Source organism: Tubulanus polymorphus, chromosome 1 (assembly GCF_964204645.1).
Source record: "Tubulanus polymorphus chromosome 1, tnTubPoly1.2, whole genome shotgun sequence".
NCBI classification, from domain to species: domain Eukaryota; kingdom Metazoa; phylum Nemertea; class Palaeonemertea; order Tubulaniformes; family Tubulanidae; genus Tubulanus; species Tubulanus polymorphus.
In genome coordinates this window covers 19,883,236-19,908,009 of record NC_134025.1, presented here as the reverse complement: position 1 = coordinate 19,908,009, position 24,774 = coordinate 19,883,236, and the positions used below count along the sequence as shown (strand labels likewise).

The window sequence follows — 24,774 nt, the reverse complement described above, 5'->3', positions numbered from 1 at the left end:
CAAGAGTGCTATAGACTGTTGCGCACACAAACACACGCTCATACAGACTACTATATGGTGATGCTGTAACGCTGCTTGGCGCGTGCACGTTTGGTATGATAACAGGCTGAATAATCGTCGTAGCAGAAGATGAGCTGTGTTTTCTGTTCGATAGAATTTGTAATAAATTGTAATTTCTCGTGACCTGAAAATACTAAGCAGCAAACTATAGGTATAGGTCGAGGTCTGAATATTGTAATGGTAAATTCCAGGATTTAAAACGATCTAATACTACGCCCGGTGTTTTAGCTTCCGCGGCCATACATTGGAAGAGGTTTCGTTTCCAAGACTCAATATTCAGCCATCCTCTGATATGTGAGTAATAGGGATAATAGGCTTTCAGATCTAAGGTCGAAGGGTCGAGCTCGTAAAAAAATGAAAATAACAATAATTTACAGTTGAATTAGTCGCGCACACTCCTAATTCAACTGTAAATTATTATTCATTTTTTTACTCACTCGCCCCTTCAACCTTTAACCTGAAAGCCCATTATCCCTATTACTCTTAAAATATTCATATATATATATATAAACATAATTTACATGAATAACATATAAATTGATAGATTATTCAATATAAAAGTGTGAGTAAAGTGTTAGTAAAAAAGTAACGAGTAATTAACGAGCTCTTATAGAATAGATAGATAGATATATTTTAAACATTATTTCAATATTTATATTTGTATGAGTTAGATTTTTAAACATTAAAAGTGTTAGTAAAGTGTGATTGAAATAATTCATATATAAATCATTGAATATTTATATTTATATGCGTTAAATTCTTATTTTCAATATAAAAAGTAACGAGTAATTAACGAGTGAAATAATTCATATTTAAAACAGTGAATATTTATATTTATATGCGTTAAATTCTTATTTTATGTTTAAAAGTAACGAGTAATTAACGAGTTGATGAAAATATCAATTTTAATAACAAAATTACTTATAAATATGAATGAACAGATACTACATTTCAAAGATATCGATTTAAATGAATTAGAAAAATATTTTACAATTAAAAATTTCATTCCTATTAAAGATTTGATTAAAACTGCGCGGCTTCGTTTTCAAGTGAAAAATATTACTGAATTAGTGTTTAAAAATCACTATCTAATAATAGAGTTATCGAATGATAAAGATAAAATCTTATTCGATACAATAATTCCAAAATTCACAACATTTGATAGAATAGATAAACATTCAATAATTACAGATGAAATGCAATCACTTTTTAAAATGAAAATTCACATAAAACATTATTTTTACACTTACGTTATTGCCCATTTAGAGAATGCTATGTTATGTTTTTCAGATTACAAGAAAAGAGATTTATCCCTGACATTCCAAATGAAAAATCATATAAAGATGTTGGAATTCAATGTAACTTAGATAATGAAATTGTTGCGCCTAAATATAATCCTAATGAAAGCGTTTTATGTAATTGTGGAAAATATTATACTCGAAGCAATAAATCACACTATCTTAAATCAAAATATCATAACACATATTAAAGATAAAAACTAATAACATAACAGATGATTTAAAAACATCAAAACATCATTTTGATTTCAGTAACTATCCTAAAGATCATGAATTGTTTAGCATGAAATGATAAATTTTTTGACAGTTGAAATGATAAATTGTTTGGCAGTTGAAATGATAAATTGTTTGACAGTTGAAATGATAAATTGTTTGACAGTTGAAATGATAAATTGTTTGACAGTTGAAATGATAAATTGTTCGACTGTTGAAATGATAAGACAGTTGAAATGATAAATTGTTTGACAGTTGAAATGATAAATTGTTTGACAGTTGAAATGATAAATTGTTTGACAGTTGAAATGATAAATTGTTCGACTGTGGAAATGATAAGACAGTTGAAATGATAAATTGTTTGACAGTTGAAATGATAGATTGTTTGACAGTTGAAATGATAAATTGTTTGACAGTTGAAATGATAAATTGTTTGACAGTTGAAATGATAAATTGTTTAACAGTTGAAATGATAAATTGTTTGACAGTTTAAATGATAAATTGTTTGACAGTTGAAATGATAAATTGTTTGACAGTTGAAATGATAAATTGTTCGACAGTTGAAATGATAAATTATTTGACAGTTGAAATGATAAATTGTTTGACAGTTGAAATGATAAATTGTTTGACAGTTGAAATGTTAAATTGTTTGGCTGTAAATTTAATTGTTATTTGATTTAATCATTTAAAAGTTTAATATTTTTAAAATGATTATAAAATATTTAATTAAAAACTAGCAAATATTTTATAAACTGTTTAATTTTTCTCTTAAATAAATGGATGGTTTCATCCCAACTGGGAAAAGTGATTTGAAACATTATTTAGTAGCAGGCGGATTAATATTGGCTGCGCTTTTCTTTTATTATGAAAATATCAGTAAGGATTTGATTAATGAAAATATAAAATTGAGCAAGAAATTAAAGAAGTTAAATGGAAACAATCACAGAAAGAATAACAATAAAAAAGTTAATGATTTAAATGATTTGGAGGATTAAAACAGCATCTTTTAATTTAATTTATTCTATATATTTTGACTTTAAAAATGAGTGAAAATAAGGTATTAGAAATATTACATCTAATATATAAAAATCAACAGAATATTAAATCAATTCTAGTCAATTCTTGTTAACCAATAGCGCGAATAGAAATCAAAAAGATTTAAATAAAAAAACAATAAGTTACTTTATCTTATACTAACTTATTTAACTTATTGTTTTTTTATTTAAATCTTTTTGATTTCTATTCGCGCTATTGGTTAACAAGAATTGACTAGAATTCAAATAGATTTAACAAGAAATTCAATAACTTTAACTGTTAGTATCACTCTTGTATTATTTCATTGTTTCTCTTATTGAATAAGCTAACTAATATCACTCTTGTATTATCCTAGTCAAATGTAAAGAATTTACAATATCATACTTGAATGAATAAAAACATAAATTACTTCTGTGACTTCATTTTCAGAAATAAAGCATAATATGTATTTGATACCATTAATACGTATTTAATACCATTAATACGTATTAAATACGTATTTAATACATTGATACCTCAACCCCCTTTTTTGGTTAACTAATATTTCATACAATATTTCATACATTTCAGCTAATTTAACAGTCTTATTCGTGATTTATTTCATTTACAACAATCTACTAGACGTACGAGTAAGAATCCAAGAAATCTTACTTTCTTGGCAAGAATCTTACTTTCTTACTCGTACGTCTAGTACATAGATATATAAATTAGTTTTTATAAAAATCATAAATATAAATTATTTATCTAAATATTGAAATAGTTATAATATTATCTATTTTTATATTTTCAACCAATTTAACAGTCTTATTCTCAATTTGAATTATGAAATTTCTCATCTAATTCATGAATATACATGTGATTTCTCAAACTCTTTTTATTTTTATATCTTTTATTACATATTTCACAGCATTTAATATTATTTATTCGATCTGATAGATAATTTATATTTTCTATTAATTCAGTGTATCTAATTTTACAGCAATCATAGAATTCTAACAACTGTTTTATAGTATAAACTGAGAATGAAAATAAACCTGAAATCATAATAATTGATTTAATATTCTGTTGATTTTTATATATTAGATGTAATATTTCTAATACCTTATTTTCACTCATTTTTATAGTCAAAATATATAGAATAAATTAAATTAAAAGATGCTGTTTTAATCCTCCAAATCATTTAAATCATTAACTTTTTTATTGTTATTCTTTCTGTGATTGTTTCCATTTAACTTCTTTAATTTCTTGCTCAATTTTATATTTTCATTAATCAAATCCTTACTGATATTTTCATAATAAAAGAAAAGCGCAGCCAATATTAATCCGCCTGCTACTAAATAATGTTTCAAATCACTTTTCCCAGTTGGGATGAAACCATCCATTTATTTAAGAGAAATATTAAACAGTTTATAAAATATTTGCTAGTTTTTAATTAAATATTTTATAATCATTTTAAAAATATTTAACTTTTAAATGATTAAATCAAATAACAATTAAATTTACAGCCAAACAATTTAACATTTCAACTGTCAAACAATTTATCATTTCAACTGTCAAACAATTTATCATTTCAACTGTCAAATAATTTATCATTTCAACTGTCAAACAATTTATCATTTCAACTGTTAAACAATTTATCATTTAAACTGTCAAACAATTTATCATTTCAACTGTCAAACAATGTATCATTTCAACTGTCAAACAATTTATCATTTCAACTGCCAAACAATTTATCATTTCAACTGTCAAACAATTTATCATTTCATGCTAAACAATTCATGATCTTTAGGATAGTTACTGAAAACAAAATGATGTTTTGATGTTTTTAAATCATCTGTTATGTTATTAGTTTTTTATCTTTAATATGTGTTATGATATTTTGATTTAAGATGGTGTGATTTATTGCTTCGAGTATAATATTTTCCACAATTACATAAAACGCTTTCATTAGGATTATATTTAGGCGCAACAATTTCATTATCTAAGTTACATTGAATTCCAACATCTTTATATGATTTTTCATTTGGAATGTCAGGGATAAATCTCTTTTCTTGTAATCTGAAAAACATAACATAGCATTCTCTGAATGGGCAATAACGTAAGTGTAAAAATAATGTTTTATGTGAATTTTCATTATTAAAAAGTGATTGCATTTCATCTGTAATTATTGAATGTTTATCTATTCCATCAAATGTTGTGAATTTTGGAATTATTGTATTGAATAAGATTTTATCTTTATCATTCGATAACTCTATTATTAGATAGTGATTTTTAAACACTAATTCAGTAATATTTTTCACTTGAAAACGAAGCCGCGCAGTTTTAATCAAATCTTTAATAGGAATGAAATTTTTAATTGTAAAATATTTTTCTAATTCATTTAAATCGATATCTTTGAAATGTAGTATCTGTTCATTCATATTTATAAGTAATTTTGTTATTAAAATTGATATTTTCATCAACTCGTTAATTACTCGTTACTTTTAAACATAAAATAAGAATTTAACGCATATAAATATAAATATTCACTGTTTTAAATATGAATTATTTCACTCGTTAATTACTCGTTACTTTTTATATTGAAAATAAGAATTTAACGCATATAAATATAAATATTCAATGATTTATATATGAATTATTTCAATCACACTTTACTAACACTTTTAATGTTTAAAAATCTAACTCATACAAATATAAATATTGAAATAATGTTTAAAATATATCTATCTATCTATTCTATAAGAGCTCGTTAATTACTCGTTACTTTTTTACTAACACTTTACTCACACTTTTATATTGAATAATCTATCAATTTATATGTTATTCATGTAAATTATGTTCATATATATATATGAATATTTTAAGAGTAATAGGGATAATGGGCTTTCAGGTTAAAGGTTGAAGGGGTGAGTGAGTAAAAAAATGAAAATAATAATAATTTACAGTTGAATTAGGAGTGTGCGCGACTAATTCAACTGTAAATTATTGTTATTTTCATTTTTTTACGAGCTCGACCCTTCGACCTTTGATCTGAAAGCCTATTATCCCTATTACTTATGTGACATCATATGAATATTTTTTCATATTGTGAAAAATATTTTTTTGAAAATATAAAATAGTTTCCCTGTTGTGCCTATCTGTACCCTACGAAATTTTTGACGTATACCGTAAACAAATGTTTATCTTTGGTCTTATTTGATTACAAAATAATACTGTAAGAAAGATAAAATGCTCTTACTCCTAACAACCTCTAGCTTTCAAGGTAAACCACACTTTGCCCATGGGCAATTTATTTCACAGTATATTATGTTATATCTATAATGATGTAATAATGTAACAACCAAATGATAAATAGATACAATTATCCTATACTAATAGGTTGTTATTCACAGCTTTGTATTTTAAACTACTGTATACCACCTTTTGGAAATTGCATCTTTCAAAATGTATTTCTTCCTTGCTCGTGACCTTTGACATGGCTGCTCTATCATTCCAAGTGATGCCTTTTTAGCTCCGCTGTGACGGAAGGCCAGCTGAGCTAATGGGTTAGGGGTGAGCCGTCGTTCGTTCGTTCGTTCGTCCGTCAACTTTTTCTTCAAATCGCTGCTAGTCCTACAGTTTTAATCAGATCAATTCCAAATTTGATGTGAATGTTCTATGGACCTAGGCCTATAAAGTTAGGTTACAGAGCCATTTTTAGGATTCGTCCCCCATGGGGTGCCCCTGGGGTTGGAGTTTCTATTCAAATTGCTACTTGTCTTTCAGTATTAATGAGATCAATTCCAAATTTGGTATGAATGTTCTATGGACCAATACCTACAAAGTACAGAGCTCTTTGGATTTGGCCATAAGGGGGCACCCCTAGGTATGCAGTTTCTATTTCTTCAAATCACACAGTGGTGCTATATAAGCCAAAAGGCTCCTTGTCTTTCTTACTGGGCCCGAGCCTTCCAATTTTCCTGGATCCATCCCTGATCCTCTCACCTTAATTTTTTTTTAATGTATGTTATGATCATCTTACACGACAAATGACATGATAATGATGATATAGATTGTGTATGGATTGTGAATTTTCTTGCTGTATAAGTGCACTGAAGTTCTTGATTGCGTGGCAGTCAGATGAGAAAAAAGCTATGACTTTTACGCGGAATTTAATCAGAATTTTCAATGTATGTTCTTTCTTGTGTGATTTTTTCCCTCAGAAATTTGAAGCGTGAATTGAACCAAATTCGACTAAAAAGCGTGATAAAGCCAGGAGAGGATCCAGCGTATTTGTGCGCGCGATGCAGAGCTAAACTCGGCGTCGTATTCCATCGGGGAGAAATTTGTCCGAAATGTCATAATAAAATCTGCACGAACTGTAAATACGATGTACCAATAGAGAAACGATGGTTATGTAGATACTGCTTCAAACAAAGGTAAATTTAACTGGCTTGAAATCAATGCATGCCCGTAGCTTGGGTGCATTTTAATGTCCCCCACTCATTTGAATCAGCACGGCCCTTGCCACTGTCAGTAACTCCCATTTTAAACCTCCTGTGCCCGATTTGATCCCAGACTATTGAGTACATGGTTTAGTAGACTGCCCTATTATTCACATTAAACACCAGGCCCATGGTAAAAGTAATATAGTTTGTCGGCTAACGATCTCAATATTTCATACACAGGTTAATTATGGCCGAGAGTCATCACTTTTGAAACTCGTCAACAACATTTCTATGGGAGATCACCACACTGTTGTATTCTAATTCAAATCAAGGAGGTACCCAACCCCCTCACAGTTCAAATTAAGTGAAGGCCTGCATTAACACAAACCGATTTTCAACTTTCGGATGCAATGAAGTATTGACCAATTTTTTTGTTACTGTTGCTCGTATTGTACGCGACAAGTAGTCATTCCTTGCTTGTTCCTTTACCCGGATCTAATATCTACTGCCTGTTATAGACCATCAGCGTCACGTGTGAGATCCCTAGAGGTCACACTGGCTGGCTAGTGATTGGCTGAAATGCTCTACTAGTCTGATGATCTATTGGTGGTGAGCGTACATGAGCCGATGATGAGGCATGTCAGGACGCCTGAATATCTAACATGTCCGATATTGCTCGACATCATCCAATTTTGCCATAACTCGTGAAAACTGGTATACCCGCCTTAAATGATTTATCCTTTTGGTTAAGTTATTGTAGGTATCAATGTGCAACCCTGAACCTCCCCCTTCAGACATTCAGAATTTTTAGGCGAGTTTTCAGAATCACCTTTCGAATGGCTAATGAACTACAAACTCCAATTGAAATTCAATTAAAAGTTATCCGAAGTAAGCTACTGAGCACACTTAGGCTATATGATTAGAATAATAGAGACTGATTATCAAATATCTGTCAGGTGTTCTGCTGATAGATACCAGCATGAAGCTTGGGGCACACAAATTTCGAGAGCGAATTCGTCAGTGAATTTAAACGTGTGACATGTGCGTGACAGCGATCAAATCCAAATTCCAATATGGTACGCCACTTACTGGGAGATGGCTTACAAATCACATGATATCAACAATGTATTCTATTGGTTGATAAAAAGCAATCGCTCAGTGGATGAGCCAACTTGCAGCTGATCGAGCAAAAAATACACCTACCATAAGGCTCGGGCATTGAGTTAATGTCAGTTGGATCAAAGCTGAACTGAATTATCACATGCTTGATGAAGTCCCCTCCCAATTGCAGATTACAACCTCTAGCAGTTGACACTTTACTTGTCCTTCGCATCATGTTTTAGGATGACCCTTCGATTATGACTCACAGGAGGATAATTGTAAGGTGACACATGCTCTGTGTCAAACACTAATTTAAGGCTGACATCTAGGAACCACGCATTCAAATTCACACTTCCCACCCTCACGGGTTTCTATGGACCTCACATTCAAATTCACACTTCCCACACTCACCACCCTTTCATTTGTTTTAAAGCGGTACCAGTTGCACTTTTTTCCAGAGAGTTAGAACTGCTGACAGGAAATTGGTTTTACTTAAGTATTCAAAGACGTCATTCTCGACGTAAGAAGTTGATCAATGCTCCTGACTTGGTGAATGCATCTCTACATCAACGTAATTCAAGGCGTTGTAAGCAGAAAGGTAAATACCATACATTCATTTATTTTCTGAGTAGTGTTCGAATTCTAGATGACCCTTGATGCTGCATCCATCGAGGTGCAATGGCTGAGTGATATAAAGCCCTAGCTAGGTCTTAAGCCGCAATCACACGGGGACGATTTGGTGCGGTCAATTTGGCACGGATCAGGCTCGAGCCAAATTTGGTGTTTAATAAGAGACACGCAAACCACTCGCTCAATACTAAACATTGCTTAAACAAAGTGAAATAGGTCATTTCCAGTACCAGTTGCAATTAATATGCAATCATTTGTCCAGTGCTAAATTTTGACTCGGGCCTAGTCCGACGTTTTTGGTCGGGCCAAATTTAGCCCGGTGTGATCACGGCTTTTGAAACACTGGTTTAGTCTCTCGGCTGTATGCTCATCCTCACTCCCACTATAAGGGAAGAAGAAACCTCATTTGTTCGAATTTTGTCGGATTGTCTTGGTTGAAGGTTCTTCTCAAGACTCTTTCCTGCTAATGATGCCCTGATTGGCTCTTGACAGTACTATTGATAGAAAAGAAGTACTGCATTGCCTGCATTGAAAAATTCAGTCCAGAGGCACTACTCTAGAAATCCCATTGAAAAGAATGGCCCACTCGGTTGACTGAGCTAAAGCCGGTGTCACATAGTGTCGCATAGTTAAGCCTGCCTCACACTAGACAATTTGTTGGCGATTGTAAGTTGCAAGGATAAATTCACTGCGGCTACTTGTGACCAGTCACTTCTTCTAATCTCATAACAAACTGTCACATCAACAATTATAGAAATTTTGTACATATATTGTAAAAAATAAAAATCAGTGCTGTGACGGCACCTCCTGAGGTGAAGTGGCACCAACTACTGACGCCACTTTACAGCCTCCAATTTCGCCTCAAAAATTGTCTAGTATGCGGCATGCTGGCTTGCCAAAAATCTATCTTAGATAGATTTCTGGACCATTTAAGGAGACATCACTGCGCTGTGTATTACACTGCACCTGCCAGCGTTTATTATAACTTAATAGTTGCAAAGTTGCATGCTGTGAGCATCTGGTTAGTAGTGTAACCCGAATTTGCCTCCTGCCTGGGAAATCTTGAATAGCAGAGGTGTCACTTTGTATATCCAGGTACCTTGTGGTGTTTTTTGCACAACACAGGAACTGCTATCTGCTTTTAAGTGGTCCAATGGTTAATCTGTTATAACGTTAAACAATTTTATCTGATGAATCAGCACATTGTTGCTATGTATAGTTCTGTCATATGTAGCCTTTTCAGTGGACACGGACCCGGTCTCCACAGGCACAGGTTAGCTAAGCTTCCGAGATCCCACATGGTATCTAATTGTAAAGGCTGGCTTATGTAGACAAGCAACGCGATACCTACCGACGCAACTGGGTTTATCGCCGATTAGCGGCCTACGAGAGGCCGCCAGTTGTTGCTCTATCGGTTCGACATATGCCGGCTTGCGTCGGCAACCCGACGCCTACTAACTCGTCGCAAGTCGTATCTGGCTAGTTTCCCATGTTCTACTCTGGCCTGCGGTAGGCGGACAGTTGCTTTCGACATAAGGTCATCTGCGACGCGACGGAACTGAGCGCAGGAGTTCCAGCCAATAAGAGACCGCATATACATAGTACAAATTATGACCGCTGGTTAGCGTCATTCGTAATTAGTTGTAAACTTTCAAATTCAAGTAGTTCAAAACGTAAACCAAACCTTCAGCACGGCAGATGACTGGACCGAAGATCTAGAAACGAAATTGGTAGAATTATGGTGAGAGCGGCCATCTTTATATGATGTCGCTAGCACATTGTATTCGAAACAGAATCAGAAAGATAAAGATCTTAAATGAATAGCTTTAGTAAAAGAAATGTATTTCCCAATAATTCAAAATGATTCAACTTTATTCTCAAAATGCTTAGCACGTGACCATCTGAGCCAGTGCAGTTGCTAGTAATCGTAACCAACGTAAGCAGGGAGCAACTGGGAGGATCTCGTATCCCGTTAATCGGCCTCAGTTGCTGGGAATCGGAGCGCAGTCGACATAAGCTGGGCTGCGATTGCAGTTGCTCCCGGTTGCGTCGGTAGGAGTCGGTAGGACCGAGAACAGATCACACACCTCATAACCAGGGTGGCCATTTACCTGGAAATCAAGTAAAAAGTCGGGGAATTTTCTTTTCATTAAAAGATCAGGGAATAGTCAGGGCATTTTGTAAAAAAAAGCTAAATGACAGGGGTAAATCAGGAAAATTTGTTGAGATTGCTAGATTTCCTAGCTTGTTAAAATCAAACAGTTTTCATCTTTGTCTTAAGCCTGGATTATGTTACACAACTCAGATGGTCACGTGATAAGCATTTTGAGAACAGATTTAAATTATTTTAGATTATCATAACAGTTGAAAAGCCTTTATCTTTCTGATTCTTTTTTGAATACAATGTGCTAGTGACATCATATAGAGAGGGCCGCTCACACCATAATTCAACCAAGTTCGTTTCTAAATCCTCTGTCCAGTCATGTGCCATGCTGAAGGTTTGGTTTGCATTGGAAATTACCGGTACTTGAATTTGAAAGTTCGTTACAAGATACTGATGATGCTACCTAGCAGTCACAATTTGTACTGCGGTCTCTTGATTGACTGGAATTTTTACACTCAGTTCCGTTGTGTTGCAGCTGAACTTGGGCTGGTTGCGTTCGAAAGCAACTGTCAGCCTATCGTAGGCTTGAGTAGAACATGAGCAATTAGCCGAATACGGCTTGCGATAGTTGGTACGAGCTGGTTTGCGGTAGCAAGCTTGGTAGCAAGGCTTATGTACATTGTAGAACAGATATGATGGCAACTGGTGGCCTATCGCAGGCCGCTAGTGTTAATTGATAGGATTCTTAGCAAATGAAATCAGGGAAAACAATGTGCATGTCAAGGAAAAGTCAGGGAAAAGCAAGTCAGATAAAAGTGGGTACCCTGATAATATTAACCTGTGCTATAAAAAAAAGAGGAAACTGCAATTTTTCATATGCAGTTTTGTAGAAATTGCTTTTTATTCATGAAATTTGGCATGTACACGGTAATGGTTTTTTTTGTTAGTTTTATTTGAGTCCTGGGTCTAATCTCATTTGAATTTCCCGCCAGTTGTAAGTTCAGGAAGTTGCCAGCAGATGGTGTGTGCATGTTGTGCGTGTATTGCTGTGTTATACAGACTGTTACTGCGTTTTGAGGGATGTTTGATTTAGACCCAGTAATTGTATACTTTCGGCCTAATTTCAGAATATTCAATCATTGCAATGATCCAAGAAAGAGGTCTGTGTCCTGTACGGAATTGGCATTCTACAGGCTTCTGGGGGAACTTTGCATTAATTTTACTCGGAAAGGTCAATCAGGATTTTCTTTTGGCTGACATTTAAGGAGCCCATCAAAATTTTATCATTGGGCTAATTTTATAAAGATGTGGTACTGGAAATGCCTGACGATTTTTCTAGTCCCAATCACTCGAAATCCAGTTGTTGCTGGTTCCGAATTGTAGGTGCAAGCAGGGCTTATATCTAAATGAGAGTATTCTTGTTCTGATCAAATTGTTCGTCCGAAGACTTTTCCGAAGAATCACATGATAATCAAAATATCGACTGCTGCAAAGTTAATGTGTATTTGTTTTGTTATATTTAGGAAAAACTGTCAAGGTTATGCGGCAGAATTTCATTTGTGTGTACACAATGAAAGCAAAACCATTTTGTTGGAAACGCTTACTGAGTTTCGAGGTCATTGGTTTCTGTATATGGTCACCAGGGAGCGTTGAATAGCCGAATACTTAAGCGATTTGCTGTTGTATTGGTACCTAGGCGTATTTTGTTACCACAATCAATTTCTATGTTTACCAGGGGGCGTTAAATATTGAAATTTTCTGATAAGCATTTCAAACCATTTTCCTAGTGGGCATGGTGTCCCAGGACTGCAGTTTATCTCAGTAGATAAGTTCAGTTGAATTAAAATCTATTATGCAATTCTCTTGGCAATTCCCTATTGACCTCCACATGGTAGACCAGGGACCAGCTTCATATAAATACTACAGCAAATCAGTTATAAAATCATCAATTAATAAGGAAATTGAATCGATATAAAGAGTCCAGATTTGACTGCTGGGTGTGGGAGACAGTGGATATGTAACCAAATCTTGTAGGTAAAACTAGGTTGACCATATAGATGGAGTATGGGTAGCCTACTCCTTTGGAAACCATTTCGTTGTATAGTTGTTGACATTCTGCTGATGGGCTCATTGGATGTTTATTTTCAAGGTTAATGATTGAAAACATTTTTTTGAATTACTCAATTAAGTAATGTCACCATGTCTACATCTATTACCCCCCTCGTGTTTATACTGTAGAAAAATTTGACCAGCTTTTTCAATCAAGCTGAAATTGAGAAGGTCACTATCCTAATGGTTAAGAAATGACTATCGAGTGTTTACCGCAGGGACACTTTGAGCTCTACTTATTCATTGTAAAGAATGCGTAGGCGCTTAGCCTGAAGACTGCGTATCTATTCCTCGAGATGATACGTGATTATAGATTGAATTTAGAAGGAAACCGACTCTGTTGTTTTCTCATCTGCAGCGATGAGTTTAAGTTTTATGAAAAACACAGTGATCGTGTTTTTCCTAGCGAGGCTTTGTCGAACATGAAACGATTTCAGCTGACCCGTGACTGCACATCGTGCGTCGATTACAGACGGCTAACATTTTCATTAGCTTCTGCTATTTGAAATTTCCTTTGTGGCTTTGCCTGAAAATGTTGACACAGAACGTCTTTGATGCATAGCCTCTTGTCTGCATCTGTTGCTAAGCAACAAGCTAATGCCACGAGCACACCTGTGAAGTTGTTTTCTGTCGTATTATGAATTTATGAGTTGCTACAATCTACATGGATTAGCTTGTTTAATGACCGGACATCTTCTGAAATGCCGGTTCGGTTGTTTTCTAGAGTCGATCAATTCGTTCGGATAGGATGATGGATGTTTGCGATCGGCGTAGAATTTACTGTTTTATCTCTACCACACTAACGCTACCGTAGTCATTGCATCGACGGATCTGTATGGAAATCATTGCACGATTAAGTCCTGTAATTTTCTTTGTGAAATATGTAATTCGAGGAATTGTCTTCTGCAATCGGATGATATACTGATCAATAATCAATCATAGGCTGTTTATTAAAGTATGATTTTGCTGCATGCACATTGATTAACAATGGGTGCAGCATTTTTTCGAAAAATTCATACGTAATCCACGGCGGAAGTGAATATCATTGAGCTTAGTGTTCCATAGAAACGAGTGACTGATGCTGTTAAACATCGTGGCGAAGTATCTGTCAGCAACATTACTATTGTACGACAGCGTTGTAAACCGGCCAATCAAAAGTGCTCGTCATTGATAAACATCCAATCAAAGATGGGATAAAATAAGCTCTCGTTTAAACTTTTATTCAAGCTTGAAACTGTACTACGTTCTGGCGTCAATCCCTATTGTCACTGCTAGCCTCAACGGTGCTGGTCTCAGTGGTGGTAGTAGTCTGCGGCAAACAAAAGCATCAATTGATATTGTTGGCTTGTCACAGATACCTTGTTAATTACTGGCAGGTACTGCGTCTCGGTTGCATATCAACGTATCGACAATTATCCTGCGAATTGGATTTGGATGCTGTTGCATATGCTTGACAGAGCGGCTGGCCCTTTGATTATTTAAATGCAGCGTTCTGTGTTCTGTTGTCGCTGATAACCTTATTGAAGCTGGACTTGTCCTGGCTTAGCTATTAGGATTAACGTGCGCTGATTGTGTGGTGACAATCAAGTCGTTGTAATTTACTTAAACTATCCGGTATAAGCGACTCAATGCGTGTGACTTATCTAAACATCCAGTGGATTAAAACGTGCTCCGCAGTTTCATCATCAATTGCTGACCAGATTACGTTTGTTGTATAACAAGCATTAAACCAATCGCGTCGTGTAATGTGAAATATGTCTGATCGGATGCTACAAAGATTCCGGACATTGGTGACTGGTGTTTTAGCATTTAGTGATATACTTGGCAGAAATAAGACGCCTGATGAGGTCGCAGAGGAAGGTAGGAGCATTCACGACGTCTTTAGTGGGCTAGAAATTAAAGACGGTTATTGCAAATGATTCAATATGAATTCTAAATGATATTTGATGGGAAATATTTACAATTGGTTATCAAATTGATTCATGTGCACTCAACCTTATTTTAGAAAAAAGCGTGTATTTTTCTAATGCCGAAGTCGGTGGACACCTTCACCATTTATTCTTTGGTGATCACATTTGACCTCAAAAATGAGCTATCAATATGTCACCAATCAATATCGGAACGTAGCACTTGTGATTATTGACATAGTCATAAGATTAGAATTTGTTCCAGTCATAATAATGCCAAATGTCCCATATTGTCAGCTATAGTCCCCATAAATGCCTCACTGTTCCTGGTGTTTTGTTTTTGATGCTATTGAAAACTTAAATGTCCCTGGAATGATTTTCTACTCTCCCTCTAAAAAGTGTTGTAATTCTTCATTTTACTTCATTGTGTCCCTGATAACTGTATTTTTTGTCCCTAATGTGGTAATTGATAAGTTAGCATGTCTGATGATAAGTTAGAGCCATTTTTATCGCATGATATTGTGACAGAAGATTTTGCCTCAATTTTGTTCATTAATGATTAAAACAAGAAATTGATATCTTTGTTAATTACACAATTAATGCCCTGTAACTTGTGATATCACGACTGCAAATTTTCTACTCAAAGCTGTTTAACTCCACTAAAAAAATGACCAATTCACGTATCGCCAACAATCTGACTTTGAATGAAATTCTTCCCCTGGTCTGGTAAGAATAGAATAGATTCATTGATTCAATTATACAATCGCTATATTCACAACAATTATAAATTTGATATGATTACAATTCACGAGTTAAATATATCTCAAAATGAGCAGAAGTGCGTCCTGTAACGTATAGTGTAATCTAATAAGTGCATTACAATTTGCTTCATTTGCTTCTTTTAACTGAAGCATGAGCTGTGAGGACTAGTATATTTTGAATCACGGGTTCGATATAGTTTTCAGTCCTCATTCATTTCGTTAGATTAGGACAATTTGACTAATCAACTATGACTGATATCATGGTTCATATGAGCATTTTCATATTTAAGGGCTTGTAGTAGATATCATCACAAGCAGGATGTGGTGATTTCGACCATCATCGCAGAAATCAATAGCATTTGAATTTCTGTCTGTCTCTTCAGTGATAATGACATGGTCCTATTTTTATCTATGCAGCCATTGTTTAGATGTGTGACCAAGATGGTTAATGAACTTCATCACTGGCTGGGGAATTTGTCAGGCATAATTTGATTAGAATACAGTGTGCGCCATTACCTACAACATGAATGTTTAAACATTGATGCTTCTTACTTGAACACCAGTACTATAAGCATTTCACTAAACCTGTTATTGGTATGAAAATACTGACTCATTTGGTGGTACTCTTTTGCCCCATCTCGTGATAACTGCAGCTACTGTTATGAAAAGAAAATTTATTTTGTTCAGGTTGTAGACCCGGGCTTCTGTAAAGAAGCTGCGTGTCTTATCCAATCATATTCAGTAGAAGTGAATTAATTGTTACATAATCCATCATGGGCGTTAAAATAACAGGTTCAATGGCTCTAGAAAACATGTTGACATGCTTTTCATGGGGTAGGAATGAAATCTTGTCTGTTGCATGCTGACAGACAACAATTGGAGAAGAGGCAGAGTTTCAGTGGCAGAATCCATCAGAAATAGTTTCCGTTAATAACACCGATTCCAACATAGCTCAGAAGATGCTTGATTGAAATTGTATACTGATTCTATGTATTGCCTATGAATCACATGACATGTATTATCGTACTATGACATTTCACTAAGGCAGTGAAATTCTGATTTATGTGACACTTCTCATTTAGGCAGATTATTTCCCCCATCTGCTTTGTCTATTTTTGTAGTTACCTGTGGTAATTGCTAATACAGTCCATTACGGAAATCATACAAGATTTCTCACTTAACTGTCACTTCTTGTGCATCTGCTTCATGCAGGTTTTTCGGTCTTAATTAATGGAGTTTATTAAGGTCACATATATCCAGAAACTGTGTGTTTTGTTTGAAGATTATTTTTTGACTGGATTCAATATCCGAACATGCCCTATACATCCGGGTATCTAGGGTTCAGGTTCCTCTCACTAAATGTCAAAGCACCCTATGAATTTGATATAGAAGTTGAAAGTTTAGAAATTTTTTTTTTTTTTTCTCTTGGCTCTAATATGAAAAATGGTCACTTAATGGAGGTCCCCATGTTGCCCAGAATATCTTTTTAGACGTATTAAATGTAAAATGTCTGACAAGTTCCTTACAAGAGAGACAGACCCTCTTGTGGTCTCCAAAATGCCTTCCATCGCTTGTGCCTCTTGATAATATCTTCCTTATTTCATGGGACAACAATTTCAAAAATTGTAGGTTCTCCCCTGGAATCTGTGAATTTAAATCTGCCTTTTCCTACTTAAGATATCAAACAGTTCGGGTATATAAACAAACAATAATTGTAGGTTAATTCTAAGTATTTTAGATACATTTTTTTGGGAAAATTTTTTGGAGTCTTTCATCCAGGTAATGAAATGTAAAGACATAATCCATTTCATGAACATATGATTTTATTTGTATTTTCGTCTCTCATATATCCTTGAAGACAAATGAAGCCTAAAAGGCAAATTCATTTCTACAGAATCAAAGATTTATGACAGTATGAATGCACCAGCATGTTTTATAATCGCAAATATAAAACAAAAATCATAAAATTCTAAATTAGATCTGGCACAACACTAGTTTTAACGGATTTAATCCATAATGATGTTATATAAATCAATAGTTTTCCTATTGGTTATTTCCATTTTGTTGAGCGTGATATAATTTAGGGGGTTTTCTTAGCAACTCAGAAACTAGGATTTCTATTGACAGAACTGCATACAGAGTTCTGTATACAAAGCATGAGGTTTAACAGTACCTTTGACCCTGTCACGTATTACTGCAAATCTTAAACAGATGTGGCTATTTTGAACAGGAAATTACCGTGCCATCTCAAAATGGTCACTTTTCACTGGTTGACTTTTAGAAACGATGTGTTTTGAGAGTAGCTATTGTGGTAGGAGTTACTATCACTAAGTCGCTGTTTGCAATCGGTTGGTTACAGTCACCTCTACTGCCAGTGTTCACTATCAAAATGCTAGCACACTGGCACATCACATGTTTTACAACAGTCACTTTTCAGCAGTAGACTCTTTCTGAAAGGTAGACTATTTTGGCGTCAGTTTATTTGTTATTTGTGATCACATCCAGCAGTCAAATGATTTCATTTCAATTGTTGCCTCAACTTACAATCTAACGAAATTTATCAATGAATCGGTCAAATGAAACATTTTCTTTAGAATATGTAAAATGTGCATGGATTCAGCGTAAATTCAAATCAGCGAAATTTATATAAAAATCAACGATTCAGTGATTCAGCGAAGTTCGAACACCCCCAAAACAATGCACATCTGACTCCAATTTTATATAAATTGTCACCCGATTCTAGAAACGTTTTTTATCTATCATTGCAATTGCGCAATATAAGTATAAGGCTCGTACTTAAACTTCTTTTAAACCCTTAATTTTCAATGTGTATGATGTACATTCCTAACTGTTCATGTCATTCCTCAATGATAGGAGACGTTTGACTGAAACACTTTAGGATTCCTCGTTTGTCAAAACTACAAATCAACCGACTGATATCGGAGCAGCAATAAATACAAAAACTGATCAAGTTAACTGACTGATCTTGGTCTTGGCTTAGTGAATTCTGCAAATATAATGTAGTAAACCGACCAAGGTCACAATATTGTAGCCTCGGTCAGTGTATGCAAATAAATCTGCGCAAGTCAACCGACCTAGGTTACAATATTGTAGCCTCGGTCAGTGTATGCAGATAAATCCGCGCAATTCAACCGGGTTACAATATTGTAGCCTCGGTCAGTGTATGCAGATAAATCCGCGCAATTCAACCGACCTAGGTTACAATATTGTAGCCTCGGTCAGTGTTCCACTGATGAATCATACATTTGCCTCAACCTAGTCTGCCAGGTTACTTATTGCTTTGTCTTTATCCTGGCCCAATCATAACTGTATTTCTTTTTTCAGCTTTACAACTGATTCCACGAATTTAATAATTCCATTTTCGAATAATAATGTGTTCCTGGAATCTGTGAATTTAAATCTGCCTTTTCCTACTTAAGATATCAAACAGTTCGTTTATATATCCGCTTCTCATTCTTGGTTTCTTAGGGATCATGCATGTAGATGGTGATGTTTTGCTGCGCATAGCTTCTAGCAATAGTCGGTCTCCTTTAGAATTTGTTGTACGCCACAAATGTCATCATCAATTAAATCTTCCATTTCTCTAAATTTTTCTTCCTGTATTGACCTTTAAAACTTTGAAAGAACCGATTGAGAACATGAAATGAAATGTCAATAAGGCTTAAGACATCCTGTCCTGTCAATACAGATATCAGTTTTTGTTGTGTTTTGGGGATTTATTCATGATCGGTGAGATTGTTCTTAAGACAATGTGATGTCCTTTGGCGCTGTGCATTTTGAGAGCATACTAATGATTCATGTTATTTGCATTTTACGTTAGTATTTTTGTACATCATTCTTATATCAAAGGTTAGACACCTTTTCCATTTCAATTGAATTAGAATATAATCAATATAATTTATTCTTTATTTTCTAGATGAGAAATCTGATGTCAATGTGCTGGGTGGAATATCTCAGGAACCATCACCGATTGCCTCTCGGGCCTCATGGGATGGACAAGAAGCGCCGTCACAAAGTGCCAATAGCAATGTGAGCTTCCCATCGGAATCAGACCAGCGTAAGTTACTTGATCTCATGAACTTTCGAAAAAAGCCTTCACCGCCGCATGAAATAAAAAATAACGGACCAGTTTATATACAGCGTGTGCGCTCAAGACGGAGATCGGATAGTGACTCGAGCTCTTCAGACAGCATTGCCCCTATATCACCTCTCCATTCCCCCCTTAGGACGCCTTCTCCAGCACCATCTCGGTGCTCATCACATTCCAATCCACCTGCTGCTACAGCTGCTGACGTTAATCAATCTGAAATAGATAGACCTTCTGCAGCAGAAGATGAGGATTATGTTGTAGAACAATTGTCTAAAGTTAAATTTCATAGAGTTTCAATAAAGGCGAAGTCACGTGCAAGGAGCCCCTCTCCATCACCTACTAGGCATCATAACCGATCTTCAAGTGGTAAGACACAAGTGTGCTCTGCATTTCGTTTTTTTTGAAATGCCATCTATGGTGGTGGATGTTGTCATTTCGTATTGATCATTTCATTCTATCCTCCAATTTCCAACTATGTTGCACGTGTATTTATAAATGTGTTTCTAGCATGTTTTGCTTGTAGACTGTTGTTATTTCACATGGTATAGAGCTTGTAGACTGTTGTTATTTCACATGGTATAGACCTGGTCTAATCATTTGCCCACTCACTTTTTAGCTCGCACCTTCATTGTGCAAAACTCTAGTAATAATATTTTTTTTTGATGTAGGGCGTGGTGCTATAAGTAGCTTAGCTGAGGCGGAAATTACTTGAGCTGTGTATACCATGAATCAATCAAATCTATATATTGATGTATTGATTAATCTTTGTGGTCTTCTTGTAATTTACACATCTGTTACTGATTTCATGACTCAATTAGAGTATCCCATCACATTCTGAAAACTATCATAACAACTGCTGAAGTGGATTTGATTTGAGCTTTTTAGCCAATGGTTTTAGAGAATGCACTTTAACTTGTCTCTTTGAAGTCATAATTGTCATGTCCTTCATATAACTGCACTGTCAAATGCAGCTTTTCCTTTCAATTTGTAACATGTCAGAAAAGACTCAGGTCTTATATTTCGTCATGAATCCCGTATCCCATTACCACTTCATTTTGCCTGACTGACGCCACATGATAAGAGACTATAGAATATCAGTTAAATCAAATGATCATGAATCGTTCTCATGTTGTAAGATAACGCACATGTATAAATTATAATCTTAGGTGATTTTTATTTGATTGGTTGATACAGTAAACCATGCAGAAGTCTGATAATGTTTTAAGTCGACGGAAATCGTGTCCTGTTCAGATATTGTAACTCAGAAACTAGTCTAAGTTGTATTGTTTAAGGTCGGATTAAAAATGTAATCAAACCACTCACTGTAAGTCTGACACAGAGCCTTAAACACGCTATGATATTCCTGTTGTTGAACCAAATGTTCATGTTGGGATATGTCGGCCTCGTCTCTGCTGTGGTTGTAGTACTAAGATTAACCTTTGTCATTTTGATGTGGTGGTTTCATTCAAAAAACCTTGAGAATTCAATTTTTATGACAGTTGGGGTTTTTCTAATTCATAGAAAATCAGCCAGTTCAAAGACATCCGACTTTTTCTTGAGCAGCTCACTTACATGGTTTACTGTAATACCTTTGATATATAAATGTTTTCTATGAATCTTCAAAGGTTTAGTGGTGACTTCTTAATTTTATGTCTTATGTAGTTTTCATATCTTTGATTTTCAAATTTTTTCTTCAGGAGACAATGCTGTATGCAGTGAACCTGCTAGTGAAAAGCTGGGCACTGTTAGTGGGGTTGGGGTAGCTAATGACGCATGCGATAAGAGTAACAATCTTGACGACAATGCTAATTGCGAACTCAAAGACCATAATGTGCTATCGAATGACAAGACTGATTTTCTAGCCAATAGACAAATGTTAAGAGAATATGTCCAGGTGGAGGATAGAGACCCAGAAATGCCCGATATATCTGAATCAGAAAGCGAAAATGATTCCAAAGCATTATCAAATGGTAAGGCTCGGACTAGATCTGACACCACGACTAGCTTGAAAAATTTTTTGTTAATTGTTAACAACAACAAGTGATCAAGCTTTGCCATTACCCTGATTGATGAATTTGATAAGCAACTGCAGTGTTAACAGCTTCTGTCTAAATAAATGTTGCTGAATGATTGGTGTGTGAAAAGAAATCAATGTCTTTGAAATCTATGTTATGATGCTGTCTAACAACGATACTGAAATTAAGCTTTAATTAAGAAATACATTTTAATGCTAGCGGTATATAACAGCCTATTGGCATTTAATCACCAAATTATCACCATCAAGGATTATATGTCAGCTTGATCATGAGGGAAATCAGTGCTACTAGGGAAACTATGACTAACAGAAAAAAACAATCATTTCTCATTGTTGACTTTTTAAATTTCTGCTCTCTAAGGTCGTAGATGTGACGATAATTCCTCATTATCGTAAACAGTTGATTCTTGGTACAACGTACCCCATTTATATAGCATTTGTATCGTTTTTCTGTTAAATCGTTGGTACTCTTTTTATGAAGTATTATATTTCCCTAACCGTAAATGGCAGAAATGTTAGAACAGTAACATCACAGAACCAATCTAATGATGGTCTTTTTCTTAAATATAAAATACCAAATTGACATTTATGCGAAAAGATACGATAAAGTTTTGAAAATTTAATTTGGTACCCAAAATCCTATGGAAGGGAAATTTCTATATGGGAACTGAGAAAAAATAATTCAATTATAGATTCTTAACCCTTCCAGTGCTGACTAATTAATACCCTGTAGTGCTGGAGATAATTTGAAAATTTTTGAAAATTCCACCCTAGTGTGTTGAATAACGGGAATACCACTATAGTGCGTCTACACCGCGGCGCGGTATATCATTAGTTACTAGTATTTCACTATGTTTGACAGGTGCTGCCATTTTTAAGAGAGATAATTGCTAATTACATCAATACACTGCAGTGCGGTGTACTAGCAAAATCTATCACTGATTTATACACCGCACTGAAAGGGTTAAGTTGAAAAATAGAATGAATGTGTTAATGACTGTTGATAGATATATAGCATATTCATAAATTCATGATTATGCAAAAATATAAGATTTTATGAATTACTTCAGAATGCTCATCGTCACAATTTTTATCAACAAAATCATCCGTCTTAAATTAAATTTGAGATTACCAGAATTAAGTAATGAAGGTAGACTAAAGGCCATTATTGTAGAAGCCATATTTGCGCTTCATGGCAGTATGAGTGTAGTATGTTTGTTTATCGTAGGTAGGCCTGGTTATGAGTTTAATGGTGCTTGTCTGCTTCTTGCCTAGTTTTAGAACAATTGCCTGGTCCAACTATGTCACGACATTCATCTAGAGGTAACTACTGCAGTGCCAAACCGGATGTAGGTTATCTTTCGGTAAACACGATGTCGGGGGAAGGATTTGAAGTCCGAATAAATAGCAGTGATATGTCCGATAACGATCATTCAGGTGATGCCAATGCACTTGATTCTGTAGCTTCCACAATATGATATTAATCAACTTTTGCATAAATTATCTATTCACTGATGAGCTGCGTCTGACGTAAGCACAGAGTCAACTCAAAAGCTTTTCCTCTTCTCTGTATGTAAGATTTCCAATGAGGCGTTATTTAATTCAGTCAAATCACTATACTCAGTATGGTCATATGGCATTACCATCATTTTTTGCAAAAGCAGCCAATAATAGGCCTATAAGCTTTGCAATGTTTACCTGAAAATTTATCGAAATAGAGTAATGTTGATCTGGGGTATTGTAGGTGATATGTCTGATTTTGAAATCATTTTTCACAAAAGTGACTCACATGATTAAAACAAGGTCATAATGCTTATGTGAAATCCATCTTAAAATGACTGAATAGACAATCGGGGTACAGTTAATGATATATCTTATTCTGAGTAATGCCTTGCTTATCTACTGTGCTTACTCAATTGTTGCTTTTTGGTCTCATGCACTTAGTAATTGAGTGATACACCCACCAAGGTTTTAACAGCACTTCTTACTGGCTTAAGATTCTTTCTCTTTTTATGTTATCTTATCTCTATGCCTGATAAAGACAATTGGACAGCATTTTTATTTAAAAAAAACCATTGAGAAACAAATTTTTTTTAGCCCATTAAGCCCTAACGCGCTATCGCATTCACTTTTCAGCCTTCTGTTATTTTGTGAAGTTTTATTGACGTTTCAATGGATTGTCTTGATATTTGGTATGTACATGAAGAAAATATCGACTGGTTTTATTACATTGTATAGTGTTGATATTTAATAATTGTCAACATCGTCATAAAAAACATTTCCTATATATATGAAATTGGGGTAAGAGAACTATTATAATGATGAAATCGGCGGCTGTTTATATGCATGTGTATCGGCTGTGTATAGTTCAGAAACGTTTGTCAAGCTATTGACCTAGTGGCCATGGTGTCCCTGGACCCCTGGTTTAAGCTGAATATAGGTAATAATCCAACATGGTAAAAATCCCCCCTCCGAGGTAAAAATCCCCCCAAATTCAGTTTTCAATCAAACTTAAGTATAAAACCTAAATGAAAATAGTTATTTTACCATTACTTTTACACTACATTTCGTCATAGAAATTTTCAAAGCTACGATAATATAATTTTTATGCATGTTGCTAGCTAAAAGTAAAAAAATAATTTCATTTTTATGCACGTAGCTTGCTTAAACGTCACAGATTGTCCAAGGTGAATATTGTTAAAAACACCGAAAATCTGAAATTTCGAAAACTATTAAAAGTTTTTCAATATAAGAAGATTGAAGTATTTATTCAATTTTTGTGTCAAATCAAGATTGGGGGGATTTTTACCTGATACCGTTAAAACTTTGTCGTGAATATTATCTGCAATTGTACTTGAGTATGATGTGATTTGTATTTGAGTGTCGATTGGTGTTGCACTACGTTCTTAGATCAAATCAATGTTTGGGTAGCAAAATTTTCCATGCATCAAGTTTGATTTGCCGACAGTTTGTCAAAATGTTC

General features: G+C 34.6%; 1 protein-coding gene across 12 annotated transcripts in view; it reads left to right on the top strand.

Annotated features, from left to right (window-relative positions):
• Positions 1-24,774, top strand: part of LOC141899783 (synaptotagmin-like protein 4) — an 80,184-nt gene that overhangs the window by 14,633 nt on the left and 40,777 nt on the right. For 9 of the 12 annotated variants that reach the window (XM_074786318.1, XM_074786326.1, XM_074786369.1 and 6 more), the window contains 5 exons: positions 6,809-7,024; positions 8,593-8,732; positions 19,583-19,723; positions 21,454-21,726; positions 23,067-23,228. In XM_074786318.1, the coding sequence (XP_074642419.1) occupies positions 6,809-7,024; positions 8,593-8,732; positions 19,583-19,723; positions 21,454-21,726; positions 23,067-23,228 (932 nt within the window). The remainder of the gene's footprint in view (positions 1-6,808; positions 7,025-8,592; positions 8,733-19,582; positions 19,724-21,453; positions 21,727-23,066; positions 23,229-24,774) is intronic. The other 3 variants (XM_074786395.1, XM_074786386.1, XM_074786403.1) reach the window with 3 other exon arrangements.